Genomic DNA, 27,742 nt, shown 5'->3' with positions numbered 1-27,742 from the left:
TCCTCATATACCCAGTATATAGGACCAATGTCTTCTTGTGAGGTAGATTGTTTTTTTGGATGCGGTTTTCAAAGTAAAAGCCTTTCAAGGTGGCAGCACACTGAGCATGTTCTCAGGGAGTCAGTCTCTGAGGGGCCCCGAGTATCGGACCCCCAAGAGAAACCTAAGTGTGCAGAAGCAGGATTATATGTGGGGTGTTTGCCTGCTGGGAGATGGGGGCTTCTGAGTCTCTGAACTGGTGCAGGGGAAATGTCTGACCCTCCAGAATAGCAAGTACTGGAAGCACACTGTGCACACAGAGGCACAGCAGGCTTCATACATGGCATTGAGGGGGTCCAATCAGATAGCAGTTTTCATCATTTCAGAAGGGATTAGTAAATGAGAGCAGTGACGTGATTGGCCGCTCTGATCTGCACAGAAGCCCATTATGCGCTTTCCTGCTCACAATTCCCCTGCAGGGCCCCAGTACACGCCGCCGGCCCCGCCCACCCTCACTCCTGACCAATCAGCAGGCAGCAGAGGCGTGTACCTGCTGTGCACTCGTCTTTGCACACACGGCTCCAAGAATACAAAGGGGACACGCTGACCTTCACGTATCCTTTCTGACTGCTGGGCCGTGTATACGCTGTTAACCGCTTCCCTCCCCCGCTGGTATGGCCTCCTGCCCATAGTTGTGTGAGTGAGTAGGGGGCTGACGGTACGGTTGGGAGGGGGAAGACGGGAACTTTGCTCCTGGACACAATGGTTCGAGCGTCGTGTGGGGATGGGAGTGGGCGCCTCGTCTATGGGGGCTGTGCAGACGGCCGGGCTCTGCTCCTCTCAGCAGGAGTTTCCCGTACAGTGAACGCCGCACAATTCGCCAGCGCCATCGATTAGTTTCCATGACTGGCAGGCATGGGGTTAACAGAGGAAGGGTTGGAGTCAGGCTTTTCTATTGGTCGCTGGTAGCCCGCCTCTACTCCCACACGACCAATGGCTAGCCTGCAGTCGTGATTGGCAGCACGCGGGTACGAATCAGATGCAAGGGCAGATAGCCAATCAAAGGCAGAGGTGGGTGTGTCAGCGTGCGCGCTATGTACACGGAACACTATGTCGCGCGTACAGCCTGGAGGTCATGTGAGAAATGGCGTGTACTGGCCACGCCCACCTAACTGACGTAAGAAGCTGGGCGGGGTAGAAGAGGCGGGAAGGACCTTAGAAGGCGGCTCGGTAGTTATGTGTGGGAGGAGGAATGCCGGCTTCTCCGGGTACATGGAGGAACCTAGAGTGAAGTGCTGCAGCGTGGCGCTCGGTGCATCCAGACCGGGGTTCTTGTCAGTGGGGGAGGGAACATGCTGGAGGCAGATTCTCCTGATTCATGGAGAGGTGCCTGCTGCCTCATGGCTGGCGAGTCCGTGCGTCATGGGTTAGATGAGCTGTGATGTCAGAACTGGAAGAAACTGACGTAAACCCACTAAATCAGTGTCCCCCCAACTCAAGGCCCACCAACAGGTGATGTTTTCAGAATTCCCTTATTATTACATAGGTGATGTAATTATCACCTGTGTAATACCAAGGAAATCCTGAAAACATCACCTGTTGGTCGGTCATGAGGACTGGAGTTGGGGAACCCTGCACTAAAAGACGCAAAATGTAGGGGCAACGCCGAGTTGTGCCTAAACTTTGACGTTTCAGAACTTTTACTCCAGAATTGTAGTGTGAAAGCTTTGGTGAATCAGACCACAGTTTATACAGTGGACAGTACACCGGCCGAGACTAGCGCGAGGCCGTCCCGGTGGTCTCTGCTGCCCTGTTCACTAGAATGCATGGCCTCAAATGCTGGTTGCTCCAACCTGGCCCAAATGACCTCTGGCCATCAGAGCTGTCAGTTAACCAGTTTTCATAAATTTGAATAGATGATTAGCGTTTTTAATCGGCTAAAAGACTTTTTTTTTTTTTTTTTTTTACTGCGTCAAATAAGACTGCCCACTGTGATGCCAGCTCTGATTCCCAGAACCCGTTTGGGCCAGGCTGGTGTAACCCTTATTTGATGCAGGTCATCCTGGCGGCCGCGACCAATCAGCAGAGCGTTGTTTAAATTTGGCGCCAATCTCGCTGATTGGTTGCGGCCGCCAGCCACGACCAATCAGCAGAGCGTTGTTTAAATTTGGTGCCAATGTGGCTGATTGGTTGTGGGCAGCGGTAAAATCGCTGATTGGTCGCGGCCGCTGTTTAAATGTGGCGCCAAAATCGCTGATTGGTTGCGGGCGGCGGCCGCGACCAATCAGCACAGCGGTGTTTAAATTTTGCACCAATCAGCGAATCGTATTGGTGAGGATCGGGGAGCGGAATCGTATTAGTGAGGACCGGGGAGCGGCGCTGCCTGTGTGGCTACTTCCGCTGCGAGAAGCCGGGAGATGAGCGGCTGCTCACAGCAGAAGTATCCCGAGCGGCAGCACCGCTCCCTGGTCCTCCCTTGACACCCTAGCCGCATGGAGGTCAGCGGCGCCGCCGCCGGTCGGGATACTTCTGCTGCTAGTGGCCGGGAGATGAGCGCCTCGCGCCGCCTCATCTCCCGGCTGCATTGCCGCTGACCTCCGTCCTGCAGATGAGCTGCTAACGGCCGCCATCTTTTTCTCAAATCCCGCGTCGCTGATTGGCCGCGGCCGGACCAATCAGCGACGCAGGATTTCCTGGACAGACAGACAGACGGGATAAGACTATTATAGATAGATAGATGGATAGATATTAATCTAAAACAATAAAATACAGCCTGTTGGTTCTACGCTCCACAACAGTCGGGTTCTCTTGCAATACTTTGGGAAAATCCAGTCTAGGGTAGCATGCTGGAGAGAAGACATCAGTCACATAGTCCCTACCCGGCTTCTCATAGTATGTTTTCTCAAACACTGCAGCATTTCACAGTAAATCATACATAGCTGTAATCACGCCGTCGGTGTCTGATTCACCGTGCCCACGATTCAAGCATCATGAAGCTACTGTCAGCTTCACTTTACAGAACAGGTGATCAGTTCCAAGTGTCATGTCATCAGTATCAAACTGGTGGGGGTTTAAGTCCTCAATATCTAAGTCCCAGACAAGCCCTTTCATTTCCCCGTACACATTATATTGGTGTGCTGAATCGGTCACCTCCCCACCTACAGATAATGTTGGGGAGCTTAAGGATTAGGCATTTTGAGTTAAAACACCTGATGCTTTTGCTCTCCAGGTAGATATGCCACTGCCAGACACCTCTTAAGGCCACGGTCCCACTATCAGTATTTGGTCAGTGTCCTGTCAGTATTTTTTCTCAGCAGTGGGAGCCAAAACCAGGAGAGGAACAATCAGAGAAAAGGTATAATAGAAACAAGTCACCAATTCTGCATTTATCACCCACTCCTGGTTCTGGTTCCCACTCCTGAGAAAAAATACTGACTGAATACTGACCAAATACTGATAGTGGGGCCGTGGCCTAATCCTCTCTCCCCATAGAAAACTCATGAATGTTCAACGAGCCTTCATGTGAATAAGGGAATCAGGAGAGAACGCTCAGTTGACAGTTATGTAAGGTGTATGGACACCTTTACTTTTGGATAATGCGAACTAATAGTACATATGCTGCCAATCCCATGGATACTGTACAGGGACTAAATGTATGAGCGATCGTTCTGTTCCCATCACTTTTCATCAACTACTGTAGGAAATGAGCGCTGAATTACTTCTGTATAGTTGGTTGGAACTCATTAATGGTGCATTCACGGACCAAAATTGGCACATCTAAATGAATCATTAGAATAGACAGTCTTAAAATGTGCCAGCTTTTTAAACCCTTCCCAACATTTGACTTCAGCCACAGCCGCACTATCAGTATTCGGTCGGAGTTTTTACATCAGTATCTGTAAGCCAAACCAGGTGAGGAACAATCAGAGAAAAGCTATAATAGAAACAAGTCACCATTTCTGCATTTATCACCCACTCCTGGTTTTGGCTTACAAATACTGATAGTGGGGTTAAAGCCTTCCATATATGTCACACTGGGGAAGGTGTTCCTGCATTATGACGTTATGGTAATTATGCAGGCTCAAGAGCTGTGACTGCACGATAACTGCCAGGAGCTCGGCAACTGAAAGCTAATCTTCCACCAGCCATGAGAAAATAATAAAAAAGATTTAAAAACTGGTGTATATAGATTTAATTGGTAAAAAACAAAATATAGGTGAGGTGATTCGTTCTCTTTATCCGCTTAGTGACATGCCGTACATGTACGGTGGTAGTAACCCCTGACTATGAAGTGGGCTCAGACTGCCTTAGGCCCCTTTCACGCGTGCAGGGAGCCTTATTCAGTAGATAGAGTAACTGCTGCACTTGGACCTAGCTCCAAACCGAAATGTTTAACTTCTTAGATACCACAGTCAATCATGAGTGGTATTTATAAAGGTAGTAATGTGGGGTGTCATTTCCGACACTCACCCCCTGCAACTTGATGATGGGGTGCTTGATTGCCATGGTAGCCATGTTAGAACTCCTCCTAACATGGTAGCCATGTTAGGAAGCCCAACCTGTATGAGCAATGAAATCCTCTAAGTAGTGCAAATGGTTAAAGCTAAAATGTAGAAAATATATATGTATTCAGTATCACGAGATGCGTATTTATTCAAATTAATAAAATGTAAAAATATTTATCCCATTAAAGGGAACCTGTCACCACAACAAAATGCTATTACCTGCAGATATGGGGTTAATCTGCAGGTTAATAGCGTTACTAACCTGCCCAGAGCCCACACTTAACTGAACGCTGCGGGAGAAAATGAGTTTTATTCCCCCGGCAGCGTTCGGCCTCCAGTCACCGCTCTGAATATACAGAGCAGCATCTGTAACCGCGCCCCCAACTGCAGAGCTAGTGCCAGTCAGGGGCACAGTTACAGCAGCCGGTCTCTGAAACCAAATGCTGCCAGGGAGAATAAAGTTCTCGGGGCGCACAGGGTAATAACGCTATTAATCTGCAGGTTAACAGCATTTTTTTTTCTGGTGACAGGTTCCTTTTAAGAGCTAAAATGAATGGCAGATTCACTACTGTTATTTGGTTAATTCACCTCTCCAAAAATGGAATAAAATCAAAAACTTGTGTTGTCCCCAAAATGGTAGAAATATAATTGATATAGGTAGTAAAACAAAAAAAAAAAGTGTAAATTTGGTATCTATAGCCATATTGACCCATAGCACAAAGTTACCTCTGGTAACTTACCAAGTCATTTTGCTACAGCGTGGACCTTGTTAAAACAAAACCCTGAAAACAGAAGTAGAATTTCTGTTTTTTTCAACTCCACTTCATTTTGACTTTTTTTTTTTTTTTTTTTCTCGTTTTCAGTATCTTGTTTTAATGGTGATAGCCAAAACAACATGTCCCACAAAAAAAATAAGCTGGATCATATGGATATGTGGACAGACAAGTTATCACTCTTGGCAGAAGGGTTGGAAGAAAGGAGTGCACAAAATGAAAAATCACATGGTCTAAAAGGTTTAACCCCTTCACGACATATGACGTACATTTACATCATATGTCAAGTCCCTGCCTTTCCCAGCTGATGATGGCTGATTTAATCATTCTTCATCTGCCCGCGGCTGTTAACCTATTAGTTGCCGCTGTCTAACTCGGACAGTGGCATCTAACACACGCCAGAAGGGGGGCGCATCATTCTACGTGATTGCAAGGCACCGGTTGGTTGCCATGACAGCCGAGGGTCTGCTGAAGACCTCCGTGCTTGTCATGACATTTCTCCCATGAAAGCCAGCCTGTCGCAGGGGTTCATAGATCATGACTTTCTGATGCACTTGCTATGTATAGCCCAAGCAATCAGATGATCGCAGCTTCAAGTGCCCTAAGGGGACTAACAAATACAGTAAAGTGAAAAAAATGTTTTGGGAAAAAAACAAACAAAAAACACAAGTTCAAATCAATCCCGTTTTGCTCCATTAAAAATAAAACAAAAAAAAGTAAAAAATACACATTTGGTATCGCTGCCTTTGTAAAAGTCTAATCTATCAAAATAAAAAATAAATTAATCCGATGGGTAAACATCGAAAGGAGAAAAATTATAAAACACCAGAATTATGAGGGTTTTTTTTGGCCACCGTAAAATGCAGTAAGAAGCAATCAAAACATCGTATCTACCCCAAAATGATAGCAGTAAAAATACCAGGGCTCAAAAAATAAGCTCCTCATTTAGCCCCGTATCCTGAAAATTGAAGGCATCACAGCGACACTAGAATTTTTTTTTTTTTTTTTTTTCTTTACAAATTTCAGAATTTTTTTATACGACTTAAATAAAACAACTATACATGTTTGGTATCTCCGTAATCGTACTGCGAATCCTATTGCCAGTCCAGTTTTACTGTATAGTGAACATGGTAAATAAAAAATCAATTGTGGAATTGCACTTGAATTTGTTCCCCCCTTTCCAGTACGTCATATGATAACATGATAATTGGGGGGCTCTGATCTCTGATTCCGAATGGAGTAGGTATTGTTTCTGAGCTTGAACAGACCTTTAAAAGCAAGCAACGCTGGGTCCATGGGGGCGCTGGAAGGGGAGTATGCCACCGTTTTATATTAACCCCTATAATTATAGCATGATACCTTCCTGAATTATTACATTTTATGTTCTTCTTGATTTGGGTCAGTGATATTTCTGTTATTGTTGAAATCCTAATACATTTCACAGGAAAAGCGGCATTATACCCTTTCCTCACCTTGGTTGAAACCAAACCACATGGCATCTGGAATGAGAATGCGTCTTTCTGTATCTGCTTTAGTGTTATTGTCATGTTTCTAGCTCTTTTATTGTCAGCTTTGTGAATGGCTTTATTGTTCTGTTCCTTAGCTGTTGTGAGATATTTCCCAGAAATTTTAGCAATCTGAACACTTCTGTAATTTATCAGCCCACAAGCTCCATAAGAAGTCAACAAGTATGAAACCAGAAGCTTAAAAACACATGGAGAAACTGGAATAATCGGATTGGGGGCCGAAATAAATCTGGTGGGATGTGTTTGCAACCTGACAGTAGGAATAGAAAATGTTCCCTCAGGAATCCGTGACACTCACAGAAAAACATCATGAATATATTAAATAATACATCATCGAGACAGATGACACAACATACTGGAGTATTGCTCGGACTTGAATTATTTAGGTGTAATATTCCATTTCATAGACCATCACAGGAAAGCTAATAAGAATAAGGCGGTGGATGTTATATTTGTAAAATATTTATTCATAGTAACCACTATTTACACTGATCAGTTAGACTTTTAGGACAAATATTTGGATTGAGCATTTTGCTAAAATGTCATTCAGTGCCACAATATTATTCACGCCACCACCAGGACAAAATGATGGAAAGTGTGCGTGCAAAGTTGAAAGTACCCCGGGTGGTTCAGGGTCTGTGGATGGTCCTACCCCTATCACAGTTAATGGGCAAGGTATGGCAGTGCAGGGTTGTGAGCAACTCCTTCATCTTATCTATCAACGAGTGGAGAAAGCAGTGGGACTAGCTGAAGCTGCCCTTAATGTTGCCAATGCAAACAGTAGCCTCCTCAGTGAACTCCAAGGCGAAGTCAGTAGTCTGAGGAGAGAAATTGAAAGGCCAGAAGCTCCAAAATCCCCACCAGAAATCAGTGCACAGTGTAAGGTATCCGAGGAGGAGGAGGAGGCTGAAGAAATTGGTGGAGTTCAGGTTGTCATTGAGGAGCTGAGACAGCTGGGTGCAGCCTCTGCCTCATTAGTTACCGGGCTTCACCCTCCACTTCTGGACAGGACGAGAGAAAATTGCCTAACTGCATGTCCACCCAATGAAGCTCCATCCCTCCTAAGTCCAGTGCATATGCCAGTAAGTACACTTGTATATGTGCTCACATTTTACTACCACTATGTAATGAGAACCTAACTTAGATTTGAGGAAATGTAATGTGTTGGCCTTTGTTTTTATATATTTATTCACATTTATAATGTATTTGTGGATGCCCAATAAAACTGCATACATTATGAAAGGGAACCTGCCACCAGGTTTTTGCAATTTAAAGTAAGTCTCCTGCGCTGTATGCTAATCAGCACAGTTTGGTCCGATGGGCGTCTGATGTCTGGGGTATGCACATTTTTATCGTCAGAATCAACGTTCTCCCGCGTTGATTGATGTGAATGTCAATGTCACCTATAGTTAGATCTCTGTGAATCTTGCGCCTGTACAGTTGAAGAGCGCAGGCACACTTTACTCTGCCCTACTAAGGATACAGCGAAGTCCTGTAATGTACAGTCTCTATTAAATGGAAGTCGGCACTTGCTCATTAAAGACCTTTACTTAGATCTCAGTAAGGCAGAGAAAAGTGCACAGGCGCAAGATTCGTAAGGGTCTGTGGATGACAAAGGATACGTCATCCACATCAATCAAGGCAGGATGATGTCTATTCTGCCAGTAGAAGTAGCGCAGACCACTGACACCCATCGGACCGAAACATGGTGATTAGCATATGGTGCGGTAGAATTATAAAGGTATTTTTTGCAGGGAAAAGTTGGAGGCTTATGTACATTTTGATGGACTACGTAAATAGACCAGTTACAAGTGATGGCTTTAGTTCATACTGGGAATACCTGCTGACAGGTTCCCTTTAAGTACAGCTCTTATAACTGTATAGACTGGTGTACATACTTTGAAAATCCATGTCAGAATGACTTTATGAGCTCGACAGTTAGGGTTTGCCTACAAGAGCCTATAGATCGGACTAGTGCAATGCAAGAAAACATCGCATTTCACTCTGACCAATGTTATTAAATAAGTCCGTGCTCATATGCAAGTTTTTCCTCAGCTCTAATTGGACTGAGGAAAAAAATCGCAGCATGCTGCGAGTGGATGCGAGAATCGGATTGCACTCGCCAATGCAATTCAATAGGTGTGAGAAACAAAAAAATCACACGGCGCACAGATCATGTGTTTGTCGCCTAATTTTTATGCACACATCTCTAAGGACACCCGACATTTCATCAACCAAGTACAGTAAATTCATAGCCCGAACCATCAGAATAGAATAGATAGGATAGATGTCCTGTAGATAGTTAATGTCACAAGCCCCCTACATATTATAAAATTGCACCCTTTAGTGCCTTTCATGTGGCACTAAAGGGTGTTTAGCCTTTTTTAACCTATTAAATAATTAAAAAAAAAATGACCTGTGGTCCCCCCTATTTTTGATAACTAATCAAGGTAAAGCAGACAGCCATGGGCTTATATTATCAGGCTGAGAAGGTCCCTGGTTATTGGGCCCTTCCCAGCCTAAAAATACCAGTCCACAGCCACCCCAGAATTGGCGCATCAATGAGATGAGCCAATTCTGGTGTTTGCCACCGCTCCAGGGCAATCGGGAAGATCCTTGCCAATCGGAGTAATGGTAGTTGGGGTTGATGACAGCTGTGATTTGTCACATTTGTCTATCAGACACCCCCATTACTAACCCAGTATTTAAAAATAAAACGACACACAATTTTTATTTGAATAAACACTTCCCCTACACATTCCCTGGTTCACCAATTTATTTAAAAAAAAAAAAAAAAACGCCATGCAAGTCCGCCGTAGTCCAGGGAATCTGCCGTAGTCCACAAATGGATACCTGAAAGACATAAAAAATGAGAAAAAGTAACAATACACTCTCACTCGTTTATCAATTTATTCCCAAAAACATTGTCATGCAGATCCAACGTAGTCCAGGGTTCCTTGAATCTGGCGACTGTGAATAGCAAGAAGGACACTGCTATTCACAGGCGTCGAGTAATGGCGTCACTGCTAATCAGAGTTGCCAGCTGCCATGAGACCCGTCGTCTCTGAACAGCAGTGACGTCAGTAACTACACCACTCATCAGAGTCTCATGGAGAGCAGCGTGACTCGGCGACTCTGATGTGCAGTATAGTTACTGACGGCTGTTCAGAGCCGCTGAGTCAGGCTGCCTTCTATGAGACTCTGATGAGTGGTGTAGTTACTGACGTCACCGCTGTTCAGAGCTGCTGGGTCTTGTGGGAGCCAGCAACTCTGATTAGTGGTGACGTCAGTACCCGGTTCCTGTGAGTAGCAGTATTCTTCCTGCTATTCACAGTCACTGGCACTGCATTCAAGGAACCCTGGACTATGTTGGATCTCTGTGGCAACGTTTTTGGGAATTAAATTAGTGAACGAGGGAGAGTGTATGGTTTATTTTTCTCCCTTTTTGTGTCTTTCAGGTATTCATTTATGGATTCTCTGAACTACGGCAGACCTGCATGGCTTTTTTTTTAAATAAATTCATGAACCATGGAATGTGTGGGGGGAGTCTTTATTCAAATAAAAAAAATTGTGTGTATGTGTCTTCTATTTTTAAATACTGGGTTAGTAATTGGGGTGTCTGGTAGACACCTCTCCCTTACTAACCCCAGGGGTTGATGGCAGATGTGATTTTTGACAAATCCCAGCTGTCATCAACCCCAATTATCATTACCCTGATTGCCACCGCACCAGGGCAATCGGGAAGAGCCGGGCCAAGCGCCATAATTGGCGCATCTTTTGTGATGCGCCACTCCTAGAGGGCGGCTGCGGGCTGGTATTTTTATGCTTAGAAGAACCCAATAACCAGAGACCTTCCCAGCCTGAAAATATAAGCTCGCAGCTGTCTGCTTTACCTTGGCTGGTTTTCAAAAATAGGGAGGACCCCATGTAATTTTCTTTCAATTATTTAATAGGTTAAATAAGGCTAAACACCCTTTAGTGCCTCATGAAAGGCACTAAAGGGTGGAAGTTTATTATATGTAGGGGGCTTCTGAAATTATATGTCTACATGACATCTATCTGTCATTATCTATATCTGTATATAGGATTGCTTTATTAATTTGTAAGGCTATGTGCCCGCGATGCAGAAATGCTCAGGATTTTTTCCTGAGCTTTTCTGCATCTTCCTGGCAAAAAAAAAAAAAAAAACGCATGCGGATTGTACATGCGTTTTTCCTGCCAGGGACTTGCGGATGTGAAGCGTTCTTCACTTGCATTTCCGCATGCGGGTTGACAAGCGCTTTCCAAGCGATTTTAGCATCACTTGGAAAGTGCTTGACAACTTGGTCACACTATATAAATCCATGCAACCGGCATGGATTTATATAGTGTGACCGAAAGAATGGTAAAAAAAAATAAAAATAAATCTATACGTACCCTCTGATGGCCCGCGCTGTCTTGCTTCACCGTCCCGACTGCGGTACACTGAAGGACCTGCCAACGTCAGCGTCGCGTGACCCGTCACATGACTGACGTCAGCGCAGGTCCTTCAGTACATCGCGAACTGTCGGCATGCGAGGAGGAGCGCCCCGGGGGCCGCCAGAAGGTAAGTATATATTTATTTTTTATTTTCTTCTTTTTTTTTTTTTTTTTTTACAGTTTTATATGGTACCCAGGTCCGGAGGAGTCTCCTCTCCTCTAGACCTGGGTACCATCCGCACATTAGAACGCATGGAATGCGCATCTACATATACAGTGATGCGTAATCCATGCGTTCTAATGCAAGTCAATGGCGGCAAAAACGCAGCACTTCCGCAAAATAATTGGTAATGCTGTGTTTTTTTCCGCAATGATAATCCGCAGCGGAAATTTCCACAGCATATGCACAGCACATGTGGATTATCATTGGGGAACATGGTAGGCCTTCTACCATGCGTTTAAGAGTTTCTGCAGCGTTTTTGCCACTGCGGAAACGCTTAAACGCATTGTGGGCACACAGCCTAAACTAGCTTTGTTACATTGAGAATTCCTGTATGTAAAATATGTTAAAATTGCATTGCATACGGATGTCATATGGATGCTAGGTGAGAAAAATCGCATTGTACTCGCATGACACTCGTCCTACTTTTCTGGATCAACATCAGACTGATTTTTTTATACGCTAGTGTGACTCTAGCCTAAGATAAGCACTTTGTAGGTAGAGCTGGATTCTATCTACAAAGAAAAGTTTCAGAAAGGATTATACAGTCATTTTGACATGAATTTTTAAAGTCCGTACACCAGGCTTATCAGGACTAAGATATCTGTTTAATAATGAAAGCAGCTGGTATTGTGAAATGTGCTGACAGATCCGCTTTCATTGTTATAAACTATAGCCAAGTAAACCAGTGAGATAATGTGCGTCTCCCTAATATGTTACTACTCCCACAGTTACTACTGGGATGTCTTGTAGAAACCAATTCCCTGCAGCCCATCAATAAGCTCCATCCTCATTAGGCAAATCCGGGACTCCTGTAAGCTTTCCCATCACTGTCAGTCGCTAGCTTCAGACTGTTCTTGCTTGTAGCTGGTATCACTCTTGTGTATAATGTAAGAAAAAGACAATTGCTGGCAGGGCCGAGAAATTGCAACCACATATTTAGAACAATATATGTAAGGCAGGATGCATCTGAACATAGACACAGCCACCTATGCGCTTCTTTACCCAGAAATCGAGTTCCCGGCATAGGCTCCAGCTGTTTATCCTGTACCTGGCATTCTTTTGGCCCTGCACTCCTCTGCTCCCGGCCATGATTGTGTGCATAAGATATCGGCTCGCCGTCTGTTTATGCTCGGTCTCCATTCTATTGCACTCCAGTGGGAGACACAGTCTGTCACTTTTAATAGGGACAGCTTCTGTTTGCAGCAATCCTGGCAGGTGTGTCATCTTTATACCATCTGTTGTGTACATGCTGAAAGCTTGGGTTCCCTCCCTGCCAGCCACCTCTTTGTATTACAACACTGCACTTTCCTATCTGAATGCCATGTTTTGTGCATTACACATTTACTAGTCATGCATGCATACTTTTATTTTTTATAGGTCATCGATGACTTCCTAACATCAGAGTCCCCAGCCCAGAGGATTTTAACTTCGAGCTTTGTGAAGCAGTTGACAGACACCCGTCCTCATAGGGACCCAGCGGAAACCCTGAATGAACCAATTCCTCCGATTGTGAAATCAAGTCATTCCCATATCTTAATACAGAAAGATAGCTCCCTTAGTCCAGGCGGGATGATTGTAGCAGAAACTTCACCCGACTCAGGAGACATGAGGCCAAGTTCACCACCATGTTTTGCGAATTTTTATAGTGGCAACAGTCGGCAGCGTAGCAATGGGCAGAAATGTTCTCGTCGAAAACGAGACCTAGTGCTGTCGGTGAGTTTATTGTGAGAGGTGAAAAGACTCCATGTTGTTATACTTAGACAACGGGTAAGCGGTAGATGTATAACACACCAACATACAAAAATATTCAATTGTATTTCTAAATACAAACATATTTGTATTTGTGCAGATACAAGACAAGTAAAATTCCATTATTTTAGCACCTGATAATCCTGAAATATAGACAATATGCCATTAAACTTAAGCATTGAATGCTGGAGAACTAGGGAAATTACCTGATAGTCCATCATAGCAAGCAGAGTATGGCCTACATTACTTTAATTGGTTTTAGGACATAAGGAGAACATCAGTGTCCAGGTCAGCATGTCATTACAATGTCTATGTGGGTAATGGGCCTCATACCAGCAGACAGGGGTACAATAAGGGACCATTTCAGGTTAGAGGAGCGGTATCACGGACCTGTCATTGTGCTGTTGTGGGGATTCGCACACTGCCATGAGTGTCAGATAGTGAACCATGATACACTGCGGAAGACCCCCAATTTTTGTAGTGGTAAGTGGGAGTATATAATAAATACACTGCTCAAAAAAATAAAGGGAACACTCAAATAACACATCCTAGATCTGAATGAATGAAATATTCTCATTGAATACTTTGTTCTGTACAAAGTTGAATGTGCTGACAACAAAATCACACAAAAATCATCAATGGAAATCAAATTTATTAACCAATGGAGGCCTGGATTTGGAGTCACCCCCAAAATTAAAGTGGAAAAACAAACTGCAAGCTGATACAACTTTTGATGTAATGTCCTTAAAACAAGTCAAAATGAGGCTCAGTATTGTGTGTGGCCTCCACGTGCCTGTATGACCTCCCTACAATGCCTGTGCATGCTCCTGATGAGGTTGTGGATGGTCTCCTGTGGGATCTCCTCCCAGACCTGGACTAAAGCATCCGCCAACTCCTGGATAGTCTGTGGTGCAACGTGACGTTGGTGGATGGAGCGAGACATGATGTCCCAGATGTGCTCAAACGGATTCAGGTCTGGGGAACGGGTGGGCCAGTCCATAGCTTCAATGTCTTCATCTTGCAGGAACTGCTGACACACTCCAGCCACATGAGGTCTGGCATTGTCCTGCATTAGGAGGAACCCAGGGCCAACCGCACCAGCATATGGTTTCACAAGGGGTCTGAGGATCTCATCTCTGTACCTAATGGCAGTCAGGCTACCTCTGGCGAGCACATGGAGGGCTGTGCGGCCCTCCAAAGAAATGCCACCCCACACCATTACTGACCCACTGCCAAACCAGTCATGCTGAAGGATGTTGCAGGCAGCAAATCGCTCTCCACGGCGTCTCCAGACCCTGTCACGTCTGTGACATGTGCTCAGTGTGAACCTGCTTTCATCTGTGAAGAGCACAGGGCGCCAGTGACTACTTTGCCAAACCTGGTGTTCTGTGGCAAATGCCAAGCGTCCTGCACGGTGTTGGGCTGTGAGCACAACCACCATCTGTGGACGTCGGGCCCTCATACCACCCTCATGGAGTCGGTTTCTAACAGTTTGTGCAGACACATGCACGTTTGTGGCCTGCTGGAGGTCCTTTTGCACGGCTCTGGCAGTGTTCCTCCTTGCACAAAGGCGGAGGTAGCAGTCCTGCTGCTGGGTTGTTGCCCTCCTACGGCCCCCTCCACGTCTCCTGGTGTATGGTCCTGTCTCCTGGTAGCTCCTCCAGCCTCTGGATAATATGCTGACCGACACAGCTAACCTTGCCACAGCTCGCATTGATGTGCCATCCTGGATGAGCTGCACTACCTGAGCAACTTCTGTGGGTTGTAGAGTCCGTCTCATGCTACCACGAGTGTGAAAGCACAACCAACATTCAAAAGTGACCAAAACATCAGCCAGAAAGCATTGGTACTGAGATGTGGTCTGTGGTCCCCACCTGCAGAACCACTCCTTTATTGAGGGTGTCGGGTGTCTTGATAATTGCCAATAATTTCCATCTATTGTCTATTCCATTTGCACAACAGCATGTGAAATTGATTGTGAAATCAAACTGTCCACTTAGGAAGCAACACTGATTGACAGAAGTTTGATTTACTTGGAGTTTAACAAAATATAAGTGTTCCCTTTATTTTTTTGAGCAGTGTATAACTTGTACATTGTTCCAATAATACAGAATTTCTGATAATCCTGGCACCTCCGTGGTCCAGGTTGTTAGTATGTTTGGTGTCTATACAAATTACAGAAGAACACTGTCTGCAAATGTGTATCAGAATAAATTAGCTATAGTTATACTGTAATATTGCCGTTTTTCATAATTATACATGTCTATAAGATAGTGTTCATGCTAATAGAATTGTTTGAGCCGTTGACCACTTTTTGTATGTTGCTAACAGTAACATGTCTGCTGGTATAAGTGCAGACTTTCTTCTCTCTCAGGTTTCCAGTCTAGACCAAAGGCTATGTTGGCACAAGCTATATTTCCCACGGATTAAAAACACCCATGTTAAAGGTAACCTGTCGCAATGAAAATGCACCATGTGATCGTGCAGGGGGAGCTGAGTAGATTAATATATAATCTTGTGAGAAAAGATTCAGTAGAAGCCGTGATTTAATAATTTAAGCCTCTGCTCTTTCTGGGGATTTTTGGTCCAGTGGGCGGTCCAATCAGTGATTGACAGCTATCTCTGCAAGCACATTTATACAAAGGAAGCTGTGAGTCACTGATGGGACCACCCAGTGGAATGAATGAATGAAAACCCCAGAAAGAGCAGAGGGTTCTGATTAAAACATGGGTTGTACTGAATCTTTTCTCACAATGCTATACACAGTTCGCTCCAGAAATATTTGGACAGTGACAGAATCTTCGTGATTTGACCTCTGCATGTCATTATTTTTTATTTAAAATGAAACAACTGAGATGCAATTGAAGTGTAGACTTTCAGGTTTAATTAAAGGGATTGAACAAAAATATCCTGTGAAACATTTAGAAATTGCCACCATTTTTCCCGCAAAGCCTGCTCCTTTCAGGGGCTCAGAAGTAATCGGACAAATTAACTTTACCATGAATAAAATGTTAATTTTTAATACTTTGTAGAGAATCTTTTGTAGGCAATGACGGCCTGAAGTCTGGAAGCCATGAACGTCACCAAACACTGGATTTCCTCCTTTGTGAGGCTTTGTCAGGCCTTTACTGCAGCTGACTTCAGTTGTTGCTTGTTTTTACAGTTTTTCTGCCTTAAGTTTTCTCTTAAGCATGTGAAATGCTGCTCAATGGGGTTGAGATCCGGTAACTGACTCAGCCATTGCAGAATATTCCCCTTCTTTACCTTTATAAACTCCTGGGACATCCAGGCCTTTTAGATTTCCCAAGCTCACCAGTGCACTCTTTTTTGCAGAATGTACTGAACTGTTGATTTGGTCACTCCTAATATTACTGCTCTCTCCCCGATGGATTTCTTCTTTTCAGCCTGATGGTCTGTTTCTATTCCACTGAGAGCTCTTTTGCCAATATGCTTTTGCAGTATGTTTTGGGTCATTGTCCATCTATACTGCAAAGTGCCGTCCACTCAATATCTGCATTTGGTTGAATGTTAGCAGAAAGTATACCCCTGTACACTTCAGAATTCATCCGGCTGCTTCTGTCTTCAGTCACATCATCAATAAACACTGTGACCCAGTGCCATTGGAAGCCACGCATGCCTATAAATAAAAATTGTATTTATATAGCACCAACATGCCATCAAATTGCCTCCACCATGTTTTCCATGGGGTGTGTTGTCCTTTGGATCATGAGTCATTCTCCATAGTTTCTTCTTTCCATCATTCTGGTACAGGTTGATCTTAGTTTCATCTGTCCAAAGAATGCTTTTCCAGAACTGGGCTGGCTTCTTTAGATGATTTTTGGGAAAAAGTAATCTGGCTTTTCTATTTTTAGGGCTAATTAATGGTTTTCACCTTGTGGTGACCCTCTCTATTTGCTCTCATGAAGTCTTCTCATTATAGTAGACTTCAATACTGAAACACCTACTACCTGGAGAGTGTTCTTCACTTGGGTGGATATTGTGAAGTGTTGTTTCTTCACCATGGAAAGGATTCTGTGATCATCCACCACTGTTGTCTTCAGTGGACATCCATGCCTTTTAGAGTTCCCAAGCTCACCAGTGCACTCTTTTTTGCAGAATGTACTGAATTGTTGATTTGGTCACTCCTAATATTACTGCTCTCTCCCCGATGGATTTCTTCTTTTCAGCCTGATGGTCTGTTTCTATTCCAGAGAGCTCTTTTGCCAATATGTTGTAGTTTCACAGCAACAGCTTCCAAATGCAAATGCCACACCTAGAACCAGTGATCGATCAATTAATGAGGGAATAGCCCATGCAGCCCAATAAAGAGCTTTTGAGTTAATTGTCCAATTACTTTTTGTCCCTTGAAAAAGAGGCAGCTACATATTAAGAGCTGCACCTCCTGAACCCTTACTCCAATTAGGATGTGATTACCCTCAAATTAAAGCTGAGAGTCTACTCTTTAAGCCCATATTGATTCTACAACTGTATCTTGAATATGTTTTGGTAAACTGCTAAAATTCTAAAACTTGTGTCATTGTTCAAATATTTCTGGACCTAACTGCATCAATCTACTCCACTCCCCCAGCTCTATAACATCTTGCCTGCTGATTGGTCTGCATTTTCATAATGACAGGTTCCCTTCGAAGGGAACCTGTCACCAGAAAAAAAACATTATTAACCTGTAGATATGGGGTTAATCTGCAGGTTAATAGCGTTACTAACCTGCCCGGCGCCCATACTTACCTGAACACCTCGGGGAGAAAATTAACTTTATTCCACTAGGCAGCATTGCAGTTTCAGGCACGGGGGCAACGCTGGTTCAATCACCGCTCTGAGTACTCAGAGCTGCATCTGTAACCACACCCCCGACCCTGACTGACAGCCTGCCTTAATTCAGAGCCAGTGTCAGTCAGGGCCGCTCTCTATACCCAGAACGGTGACAGAACTGGCGCCGCCACCGTGACTGAAACAGGAACGCTCTCGTGGGGAATAAAGTTAATTTTCTCCCGGCAGAATTTCTCCTCTTTTATTCTGTGTATATGTGCATCTAGTGTAGTGTGAGTGTATTAATATAATCACCTCCAGGATCCAGCTCTGTTATTTCGCTTATCAGTGATTTCACCGCTCTGCAGCCTCTCTAAGTCACATTGCGCTGTGTGTGACCGGAAAGTGACTTTTACAATGTAAGCCTATGGCGCGTCAGAATGAGGCATCATAGGCTTACATTGTAAAAGAGACTTCCGGCTCATGCATAGAGCAGGCGGATAGTCTGAAGAGCCGTGACGTCACTGAGAAGAGGTGCAGAGTGGTGCTGCATCCCGGAGAGATCAGTGGTAGGTGAGTAATACTTACACTATACTACATGCATGCACATATATACAGCATTAATGAAAAAACTATTCCTGGAAGGTTCTACTTTAAGTCAGAATGTCTGCATCTCAAAAGATCCTTTAAATTAAATCATAATACCACTTTATTAGTTATTGTATGGTATAAGGTATATTTGTAGACATAAAACACTCCAAAGACTTATTGATTAAAAATTTGTAAAATCATTATTAGGTTAAAAAACAATGATTGAGAAGTGCAAGAGCATCAAGGCAATCTCCATGTTATGGGAACGGCATCCAAGGGAACAGCGTAACGTAATAAAAATTGTCAAATATTGGATTACAACCTCATAGGTCAAATACCTCAAAACATTCTAGATAGACCTGTGCAATCATGCAGGATATACTTAAAATACATAAATGTATATATGACATATTAAAAAGTCGCTGCAAAAATGGCTAAGGAGGCGCCAAAGAAGACGCTTCTGGAAAAGTATTGCAGGCATTTTCCTAAATCGTCTCCTGTAATAAAAGCGATGCTGGTGTCTAACAGACGCTCGTGCACATAGCCTTCACTGGGTGGTGTATTATAACTTCACACAAGACAATTCCAGGACTTCTCACTTCTGCTAATTATATGCTTTTGTGTTTTCAGAAACTGGTCCATAATATCCACAATCACATCTCTAACAACAAGCGCTTCAATGGCTCGGAGAGGTAAGTGAGCAGCCTGTGCCATTTATCTATTACTACTGGAAGCCCTTACGTTATCATGATCTGGTCTGACGTGTAATCGCAGCATCAAGTCTTCCTGGAATATTTCCGTATTAAAGTTTTTGGTGGAGAAGCTGAAGCAAGAGCTTGTATCCAGTGGCCATCGATATACAGACAAAGAGCTGAAAGGTAATGGGAAGATAAAAAATGTGATAATGCTTAACCCCTTCACACCCAGGCCATTTTCCATTTTCCTCCCCTTCTTCCAAGAGCCATAGCATTTTTATTTCTCTGTCTATATAGCCGTATAAGGGCTTGTTTCTTGCTGGACGAGTTGTGCTTTTGAATTACACCATTCATTTTACCTCATCATGTACTGGAAAACGGGAAAAAAAATCCAAGTGCAATGAAATTGCAAAAAAAAAAAAAGTACAATTCCACAATTGTGTTTTTTTTTTTTTTACCATGTTCACTATGTGGCAAAACTGACCTGGTAATGTGCTGACCTGGAGAATCATGAGTATGCAAATACCAAACATGTATACTTTTTTTTTTTTTAACTAGAATCAGTGGGATCCGTTGAAGCGTTCCAGAGTTATTACCTCATAAAGTGACAGTGGTCAGAATTGTAAAAATTGGCCTGCTCATGAAGGTGAAAAGGGGTTAAATAAAGGTCAGCTGATTATGTGACAGGATATAAGGATCAGGCGGTGCAAACAATTGCCCAATCCGTTTGGCAAAGAAATAAGCTGTTGCCAGATGATTATCATAGAATCCTAGAATGTTAGAGTTGGAAGGGACCTCATGGGTCATCTGGTCCAACCCTCTGCTCAATGCAGGATTCACTAAATCATCTCAGACAGATGTCTGTCCAGCCTCTGTTTGAAGACGTACATTGAAGGAGAACTCACCACCTCTTGTGGCAGCCTGTTCCACTCATTGATCACCCTCACTTTCAAAAAGTTTTTTCTAGTATCTAATCTGTGTCTCCTCCCATTCAGTTTCATCCCATTGCTTCTAGTCTTTCCTTGTGCAAATGAGAATAAAGATTATCCTTCTACAGTGTGACAGCCCTTGAGATATTGTAGACAGCTATTAAGTCTCCTCTCAGTCTTCTTTTTTGCAAGCTAAACATTCCCAAATCCTGTAACCGTTCCTCATAGGACATGGTTTGCAGACCAGTCACCATTCTGGTCGCTCTTCTCTGAACTTGCTCCAGTTTATCAATGTCTTTTTTTAAAATGTGGTGCCAAAAACTGGACACAGTATGTCTGACCAAAGGTCTGACCAAAGAGGAGTAAAGTGCGATAATGACTTCACGTGATCTAGACTGTATGCTTCTGTTAATACATCCCAGAATTGTATTTGCCTTTTTTGCTGCTGCATCACACTGTTGACTCATGTTCAGTCTATGATCTATTAGTATACCTAAGTCTTTTTCACATGTGCTGTTGCTTAGCTCTATTCCTCCCATTCTGTATATGCTTTTTTCATTTTTATTGCCCAGATGTAGTACTTTGCATTTTGCCCTGTTAAAAACTATTCTGTTAGTTGCTGTCCACTGCTCCAGTTTATTTAGGTCTTTTTGAATCCTCTCTCTCTCTCTCTCTCTTCTCTAGTGTTAGCTATCCCTCCTAGCTTTGTGTCATCAGCAAATTTAATCAGTTTACCCTCAATTCCTTCATCTAAATCATTGATAAAGATGTTGAACAATACAGGTCCCAGGACAGAGCCCTGTGGTACCCCACTTGAGACATTAATCCAACTGGATGTGAAGTAGTGTTGAGCGAGTATGTTCTGTCCGAGTATGCTCGGGCCAAGCTTCGAGTATTTGTAGCTGCTCGGTGATAAGGTTAAATCGCTCCCGTGTGCATGATTTGCAACTGTTTGGCAGCTTTATTACATGTGAGGAATGTGTAAGAAATAGACATTCCTCACATGTAATAAAACTGTCAAACAGTTGCAAATCATGCACACGGGAACGATTTAACCTCATCACCGAGCAGCTATAAATACTCGGAGCTCGGCCAGAGCATACTCTGCGAAAGGGTTAATAGAACATACTTGCTCAACACTAATGTGAAGCCATTTACGACCACTCTTTGAGTCCGATCACTAAGCCAGTTATGAATCCACCTCACAGTTGCCTTGTCCATTCCATACTTGGTCATTTTTTCAATAAGGATGGTGTGAAATACTTTGTCAAATGCTTTGCTGAAGTCAAGATATACTATATCTACAGCATTTCCCTGATCCACCCAGTCAGTGATTCTGTCATAGAAGGAAATTAAGTTAGTCTGACATGACTTGTTAGTTACAAACCCATGCTGACTCTGGTTAATCACTTCATTCTTATCCAGGTACTTACATACATGTTGTTTAATAATTTGTTCAAAGATCTTTCCTGGTATAGAAGTCAGACTCACCGGCCTATAGTTCCCTGGGTCCACCTTCTTCCCCTATTTGAAGATAGGAACAACATTTGCTCTTCTCCAGTCTTCTGGGACTTCTCCTGTTCTCCAAGAATTTTCAAAGATTATAGAGAGTGGTTCTAAAATTTCTTCTACGATCTCCTTCAGTACTCTGGGGTGTAATTCATCTGGACCTGGAGACTTGAACTCATTTATGTTAGCTAAATATTCCCTCACAATCTTTCTGTTTTCAGATAAAGGAATAGAAGAATCCAGGTTAATAGGACAGTGAAGATCAGTTGATGTTACATTTTCTTTCTGAGAGAAAACTGATGCAAAATAGGAATTAAGAAGTTCGGCCTTCTCAACATCCTTTCTTACCATTTCACCATTTTCATCCTGTAAAAATCCTATAGCATCTTTGACTTTTCTTTTACTTTTGACATACCCCCAAAATCATTTTTTATTGCTTTTGACATCTCTTGCAAGCCTTAATTCATTGTCAGCTTTAGCTAACCTGATACGTGCCCTGCACGTTCTGCAGACTGCATTATAATCTTCTTTAGATATGCCTCCCTCTTTCCATTTGATAAACGCATGCTAAAAAGAAAGAAATGTTTAAGTTCTGTGTTCATCCATCCTGGTTTCCTTAAATGCTTCCCATTCTTCCTACTTTATGGAATTGTTAACGATTGTGCTTTGAGAATCTCATTTTTTAAAATTTCCCATCCTTTCTGGACATTTTTGTCCTTAAGGACATCCAGCCATTGAATCCATCCTATTCTCTTTCTGAGTCGCTTAAAATCTGCCTTTCTGAAATCTAACCTTGAAGTTTGAGTCTTCACATGTCTTCCTCCTCTAGTTATCCAAAATTCTATAATAGCATGATCGCTGCCTCCTAGGGTTCCAGCCACTTTTACCTCCTCAACCATTTCATCCCTGTTTATAAGGATTAGATCCAAAGTAGCAGATCCCATTGTTTTCTCCCCTACCTTTTGGAAGATAAAAGTTGTCCGCAAGAGAGGATAAGAATTTGCTTGACCTGTTAGTTTTACTTGAGAGAGATTCCCAACTAATGTCTGGATAGTTGAAATCTCCTATGACTACTACGTCATATTTTTTGGAGAACTTGGTCATTTGATACATAAAGAGTTCATCCATATCTTCAGCTTGCCCAGGTGGCCTGTAGTAAATGCCTACAATGGTGTCCTTTCCGTTGTTCTCTCCTTGTAGTCTTACCCAAACAGTTTCCACCGAACTCCCAGTCTCTGAAGCTTCAATCTCTGTGCAGATATACGCTTTTCTAACATACAATGCGACACCTCCTCCTCGTTTATCAAGTCTGTTTCTTACAAATAAGTTGTATCCTTTTAGCCTTGTATTCCAATCATGTGTATCGTCCTACCAAGTTTCAGTGATTCCAATGACATTTCTTTTCCTGCGTTAGTAGTTCCAATTCTCCTTGTTTGTTGCCCATGCTTTGTGCATTTGTATAAAAATATTTTAGTTTGTGATTGGTTTCTCTTCCTCCCATATTTTTATTATTTAAATTGTTTTGTCTTTGTTCTTCCTTTCCACTTTCAGTAGCAGAGATCTCAATAGTATTTGTCAGCTGAATATCTTTTTCTGGCCTTTTGCTTCCCTTCCCACATTGTTCTAGTTTAAAGCTCTCCTGATGAGTGTAGAAAGGAGACTTCCAAATACACGTTTTCCAGTCTTCGTAAGGTGCACCCCATCTCTAGCAAGTAGTCCATCATATAGGTAATTCATTCCGTGATCCAGAAATCCAAATCCTTGTTGACGGCACCATCGACGTAGCCAGTTGTTCACCTGTAGAATTTTATTCCACCTCATTGTTCCATGGCCATCCACTGGGAGGATGGATGAGAAGACTACCTGCGCTCCCAATTCTTTCACTTTCTTACCTAAGTTTTCAAAGACACTGCAGATGGTTTCCAGGTCCTTTCTTGCGGTGTCATTTGTCCCCACATGTATTAGCAGGAATGGGTAGTGATCTGTAGGTCTTGATATCCTGTCAGACACATCTTTAATTTTTGCACCTGGAAGACAGCACATTTCTCTTGAGGTTATGTCTGGTCTATAGATAGCGGCCTCTGTTCTTCTCAACAGGGAATCCCCCATGACCACCACTCTCCGTTTTTACTTCACAACATTTTTCTTTCTCCATCCAGGAGGATTCTGAGGGCTTACAAGGTTATTCATTGTGGGCAAAGTCTTACCTTGCTGTATTTCTTCTTGGTTCTCCTGCGTGAGAGCCTGGTACTGGTTACTGAGCAGTATGGGTGCTGACTGCCTCTCGATCCCCCTGCTTCTCTGGGTTACATGCTTCCATTCCTCTGTTTCGTCAGGTGCAGTTCGAATTTCTTCTCTTTTTGTAGCATGAAGAGATAATTCTGCTCTGTCTAAAGCCCCCGTCTCACATAGCGAGATCGCTGCTGAGCCACGGTTTTGGTGACGCAACAGCGAGCTCACCAGCGATGTCGCTATGTGTGACACTTTGCAGCGATCAGGCCCCTGCTGTGAGGTCGCTGATCGCTGCAAAATGTCCTGGACCATTTTTTGGTCTTTGCCCTCCCGATGCTCAGCACACATCGCTGTGTGTGACCAGCGGGACCAGCGATCAGGCTGGTAACCTTGATAAACAGCACGTTACTAGGGGCACACGCGCACTTAGTAACCCGCTGTTTATCATGGTTTCGAGCCTGCTAAAGTGAGCGGTAATCTCTCTCTCACCGTAGCAGAGTGGTAACCATGATAGTAACCCGCTATTTAAGTGCGCGTGTACCCCTAGTAACGCGCTGTTTATCATGGTTACCAGCCTGCTCCTGCTTCAGCAGGCTGGTAACCAGGAGCAGGACATCGTGGAAAGATTCTTTCCACGATGTCGCTGCTCCCCTAATCGCTGGTGAGTCTGCCTGTTTGACAGCTCACCAGCGACCACATAGCGACGCAGCAACGATCCCTGACAGGTCGTATCGTTGTCGGGATCACTCTAGCGTCGCTATGTGTGACGGGGCCTTAAGAACTCTTCACCTTCCTTAATGATTTTCAAGGTAGTTAACCTCTCTTCTAGATTTCACAACTTTACCTCCAACAGGGACACAAGCTTGCATTTCTGGCAGGTGAAGTTTGGCTTTTCCACTGGCAAGTCTGTGAACATGTAGCAGGATATGCAGCTCACCAAATGGCTCCTGGACTCTTCCATGTTCTTATTGTTAATGTGTTATGAAAACAGTGAAAAACGCTCCAACGGCCAAAATCCAGTGTTCTTTGAGCTGACTCTTCACTTATCCCAAAATGCAGTGGGAATATGCAAATTATTTCCTCAGGACTCCTCCTGGTTATGGCAGCGTCTCTCTTGTAAAGAATATAACACTTGGCCGAGGCGAGCGTTCCTTTGTATGGGAGAGCCGGGGAGCTAGCTGCCAGCCAAGCAATAGTGGCTGACCACTACCTAATATGTATTGCTAGCTCAGCTATCCACCATTAGTAGCATTGCAATAAGTTTCTGTGCTCCAGACCTAAGGTCTTGCACTTCAATGCACTAGCAAGCCAAAAAAGGAAATGGCAAACATTTTTGTTACTCCACATGTATATACCTTGATGTTGCACAATTGAGGTTGTTGGTTACCTTTACCCTAAAATGTGACTACTTCACCCTTTTTAAGAGTAGAATGGTTATGTTTTTGCATTGGAGCCAAGGCTACGGCTTTAATTTTCCAAAGATCCTCAGGAGTGAGCTGAATTTCGCCTGTGGCCAATGACTTCTGTTTTTACTTCGCACTAATTTTAATAACTCACCAAGGAATACTAGGAGATTTCTCCTTGAAATTCTGGAGAACTGTAAAGGTAGCTCCAATAAGTTTCAGCGCCGTATGTAAATTAATTCTACATTTACGCCGCAATGCTATGCAGTTATCTGTTGTGTGCCCAACTTTCTAAGAAGTTCTTATTCTACTTTAGGTGCCTGTGTTGCCTACTTTCTGACAAAGAGAAGGGAATACCGAAACTCAATGAATCCTTTCAAGAGTCTGAGAGAAAAGGAAGAAAAGAAGTTGAGAAGTCGCAGATACAGGGTCAGCACACTTAGAGAGATGAGCTGCGTTCTCACTCTGCATGGCTCTTTGGTTTCTATAAATACCATAAATGGTTACTTTAAAAGTAGCTATGAATTATTAATAATTTGTATTTAAAGGGGCTGTCAGGTCTTCTGCTAAAAGTCTGCAGTCACTATGTCAGGATTCTTCAGTATTGCTGGTGAGAGCGGACTGTCATGTCACCGCAAGTATGTGATTTGTGTGTCGACTAGACGTGCTCGGCCTCTGGCAGTACACATGAATTGAGTGAGGCCAAAAATGTCTAGGTAGACTGTGGCCACAGACTTAGTTACTGCAGAATTTTAGCAGAGGACTGGACAGCCCCTTTAAGTGACAAGTAATAATCTTAACTTACAGGGCAGGCTTCTCTTTGCATCGAGTCAGGTGACCAAATGAAAAATGCATCTCCATTTTGACTAGTAGCATAGCATTATCAAGACATAAAACCTTGGGTTATTCAATTCCAAGAAAATGATGGCTTTAAGGTCATCTAATCACTTCCTGTAACCATGCCAAATGGACTTGCTTTGAGTCTAGATGTTTTACCATCATGATAGAGGTGGATTCTTTACAGTAAGAGCAGTGAACTGTGGAACACTCAGCCAGAGGGAACTGTAATAGTCATCTCATGTAGGAGTTCAGAAGCCATCTGGAAGTCTTCCTCTGGTTTAATACCACACGTTATGGTTATTAAATTATTGGAGATGAGTCATTGATGGAGGAATTTATTCTGATTGCTTGCTTTTATTAACTTTACTTGTCATGAAAAGTGCAATTCCACAACGATTTACTAATAATTTATAGGCAGTGACTTTTTATCTGGTCATCACCTACTAAACTTGTAGTTAGTTGTTTCTTCCTTTTTGCAGTCGCTAATTGTACCATAATACTTAAAGGGAATCTGTCACCAGGTTTTTGCTATTAAACGATCAGCAAATATGTACCAATGGGCGGTTGTTTAACACCAGTAGTTGGTAACTTTTATGGGGTCATACACATAAGATAGATCGTTCAGCTGACAGCTATCTTTCCAGAGTTCCCCATACATAGGGACTCTTGGTGCAGCGGCCAGACTCCAGGCTACAGATCATGTCCCGCAGAACTAAATGAGTGGCATCAGAAATCTGAGGTGGCAGATCCTTCACTCCCTGACACTATCTGTTGGGCAAGAGTTGGGAGGCCCCCATACAAATTAGACATTCGGCTGGCTTTGTCCATATTGCTGGGATTGGCTGACTGTAGTATAATGTGTATAGGGCCTTACGTTCTGAACAATTTTACTTTGATTTTATTGCTTTATACGTTCATGCTCGGTGCAATAACTGTGCTGCTTTTTAGGAGCAGTCTTGCTTTGCAGCATATACCACACTGACGATAAATATGGCTTGGATTTATATTTTGTCATCTATATACGTCATTAATTTGGGAAAATGTCTCTCTGTACAGCTTTTTGCAAATCGATCCTGGGGTGTACAGCAGTTCCCACCAGAAGAGCAAGCCCTGTGGGAGGGTGTGACAGAAGAGTTAATGTCGGATGAAGAGGACAGTCTGTCTGAGCCTGGTGTCTGGGTCGCCCGGCCGCCTCGCTTCCGAGCACCAGATCTGTCCAGACTCTGTTACAGCATTGACTCGCACTCTAAGCATGGCAATAAGACCAATCGTGTTTATGGCTCTCTGTCTGATCGGTTACCTTCTACAGAGATCCAACTTCTCCCCCTGCATCTCTACAATCCAACCTGGGAAAGAGAAGCGGAAGAGGAGGAGCCCACCAACGGAGGAAGAGGAAGAAAATCCTTTTGTCCTGACCTAAATGCTTTTATACAAATAAAGGTGGAAAAGGATGAATGAAAGCTATAGACAGTTCTCAGACTACACGTAAAGGACCTGATCTGTGTACACAAGTGCAATGATTGTACATAAGTCAACCCAGTAACACAGTCTTGATCCAGAAGC

At 43.4% G+C, this 27,742-nt stretch overlaps 1 protein-coding gene across 6 annotated transcripts; it reads left to right on the top strand.

The window, feature by feature from the left end:
- The first annotated feature begins 487 nt into the window (after positions 1-487).
- CUNH14orf93 (chromosome unknown C14orf93 homolog) lies at positions 488-27,742 on the top strand. Of its 6 annotated transcripts, none has more exons than XM_073671102.1 (7): positions 488-593; positions 6,882-7,865; positions 12,842-13,177; positions 19,202-19,263; positions 19,346-19,449; positions 25,656-25,768; positions 27,236-27,742. In XM_073671102.1, the coding sequence occupies exons 2-7, from the start codon at positions 7,323-7,325 to the stop codon at positions 27,635-27,637; spliced, it is 1,560 nt and encodes a 519-aa protein (XP_073527203.1). In that variant the 5' UTR covers positions 488-593; positions 6,882-7,322; the 3' UTR covers positions 27,638-27,742. The 6 variants fall into 6 exon arrangements, with proteins under 6 accessions (XP_073527203.1, XP_073527202.1, XP_073527207.1 ...); XM_073671101.1 differs by having other exon boundaries at positions 6,871-7,865; XM_073671106.1 differs by having other exon boundaries at positions 531-651; positions 6,919-7,865.

Source organism: Phyllobates terribilis, unplaced genomic scaffold (genome assembly GCF_046119375.1).
Source record: "Phyllobates terribilis strain yellow unplaced genomic scaffold, ASM4611937v1 Scaffold_1__5_contigs__length_1240528914, whole genome shotgun sequence".
In the NCBI taxonomy this organism is placed as follows: domain Eukaryota; kingdom Metazoa; phylum Chordata; class Amphibia; order Anura; family Dendrobatidae; genus Phyllobates; species Phyllobates terribilis.
This window is presented reverse-complemented; position numbering and strand designations above follow the sequence as displayed.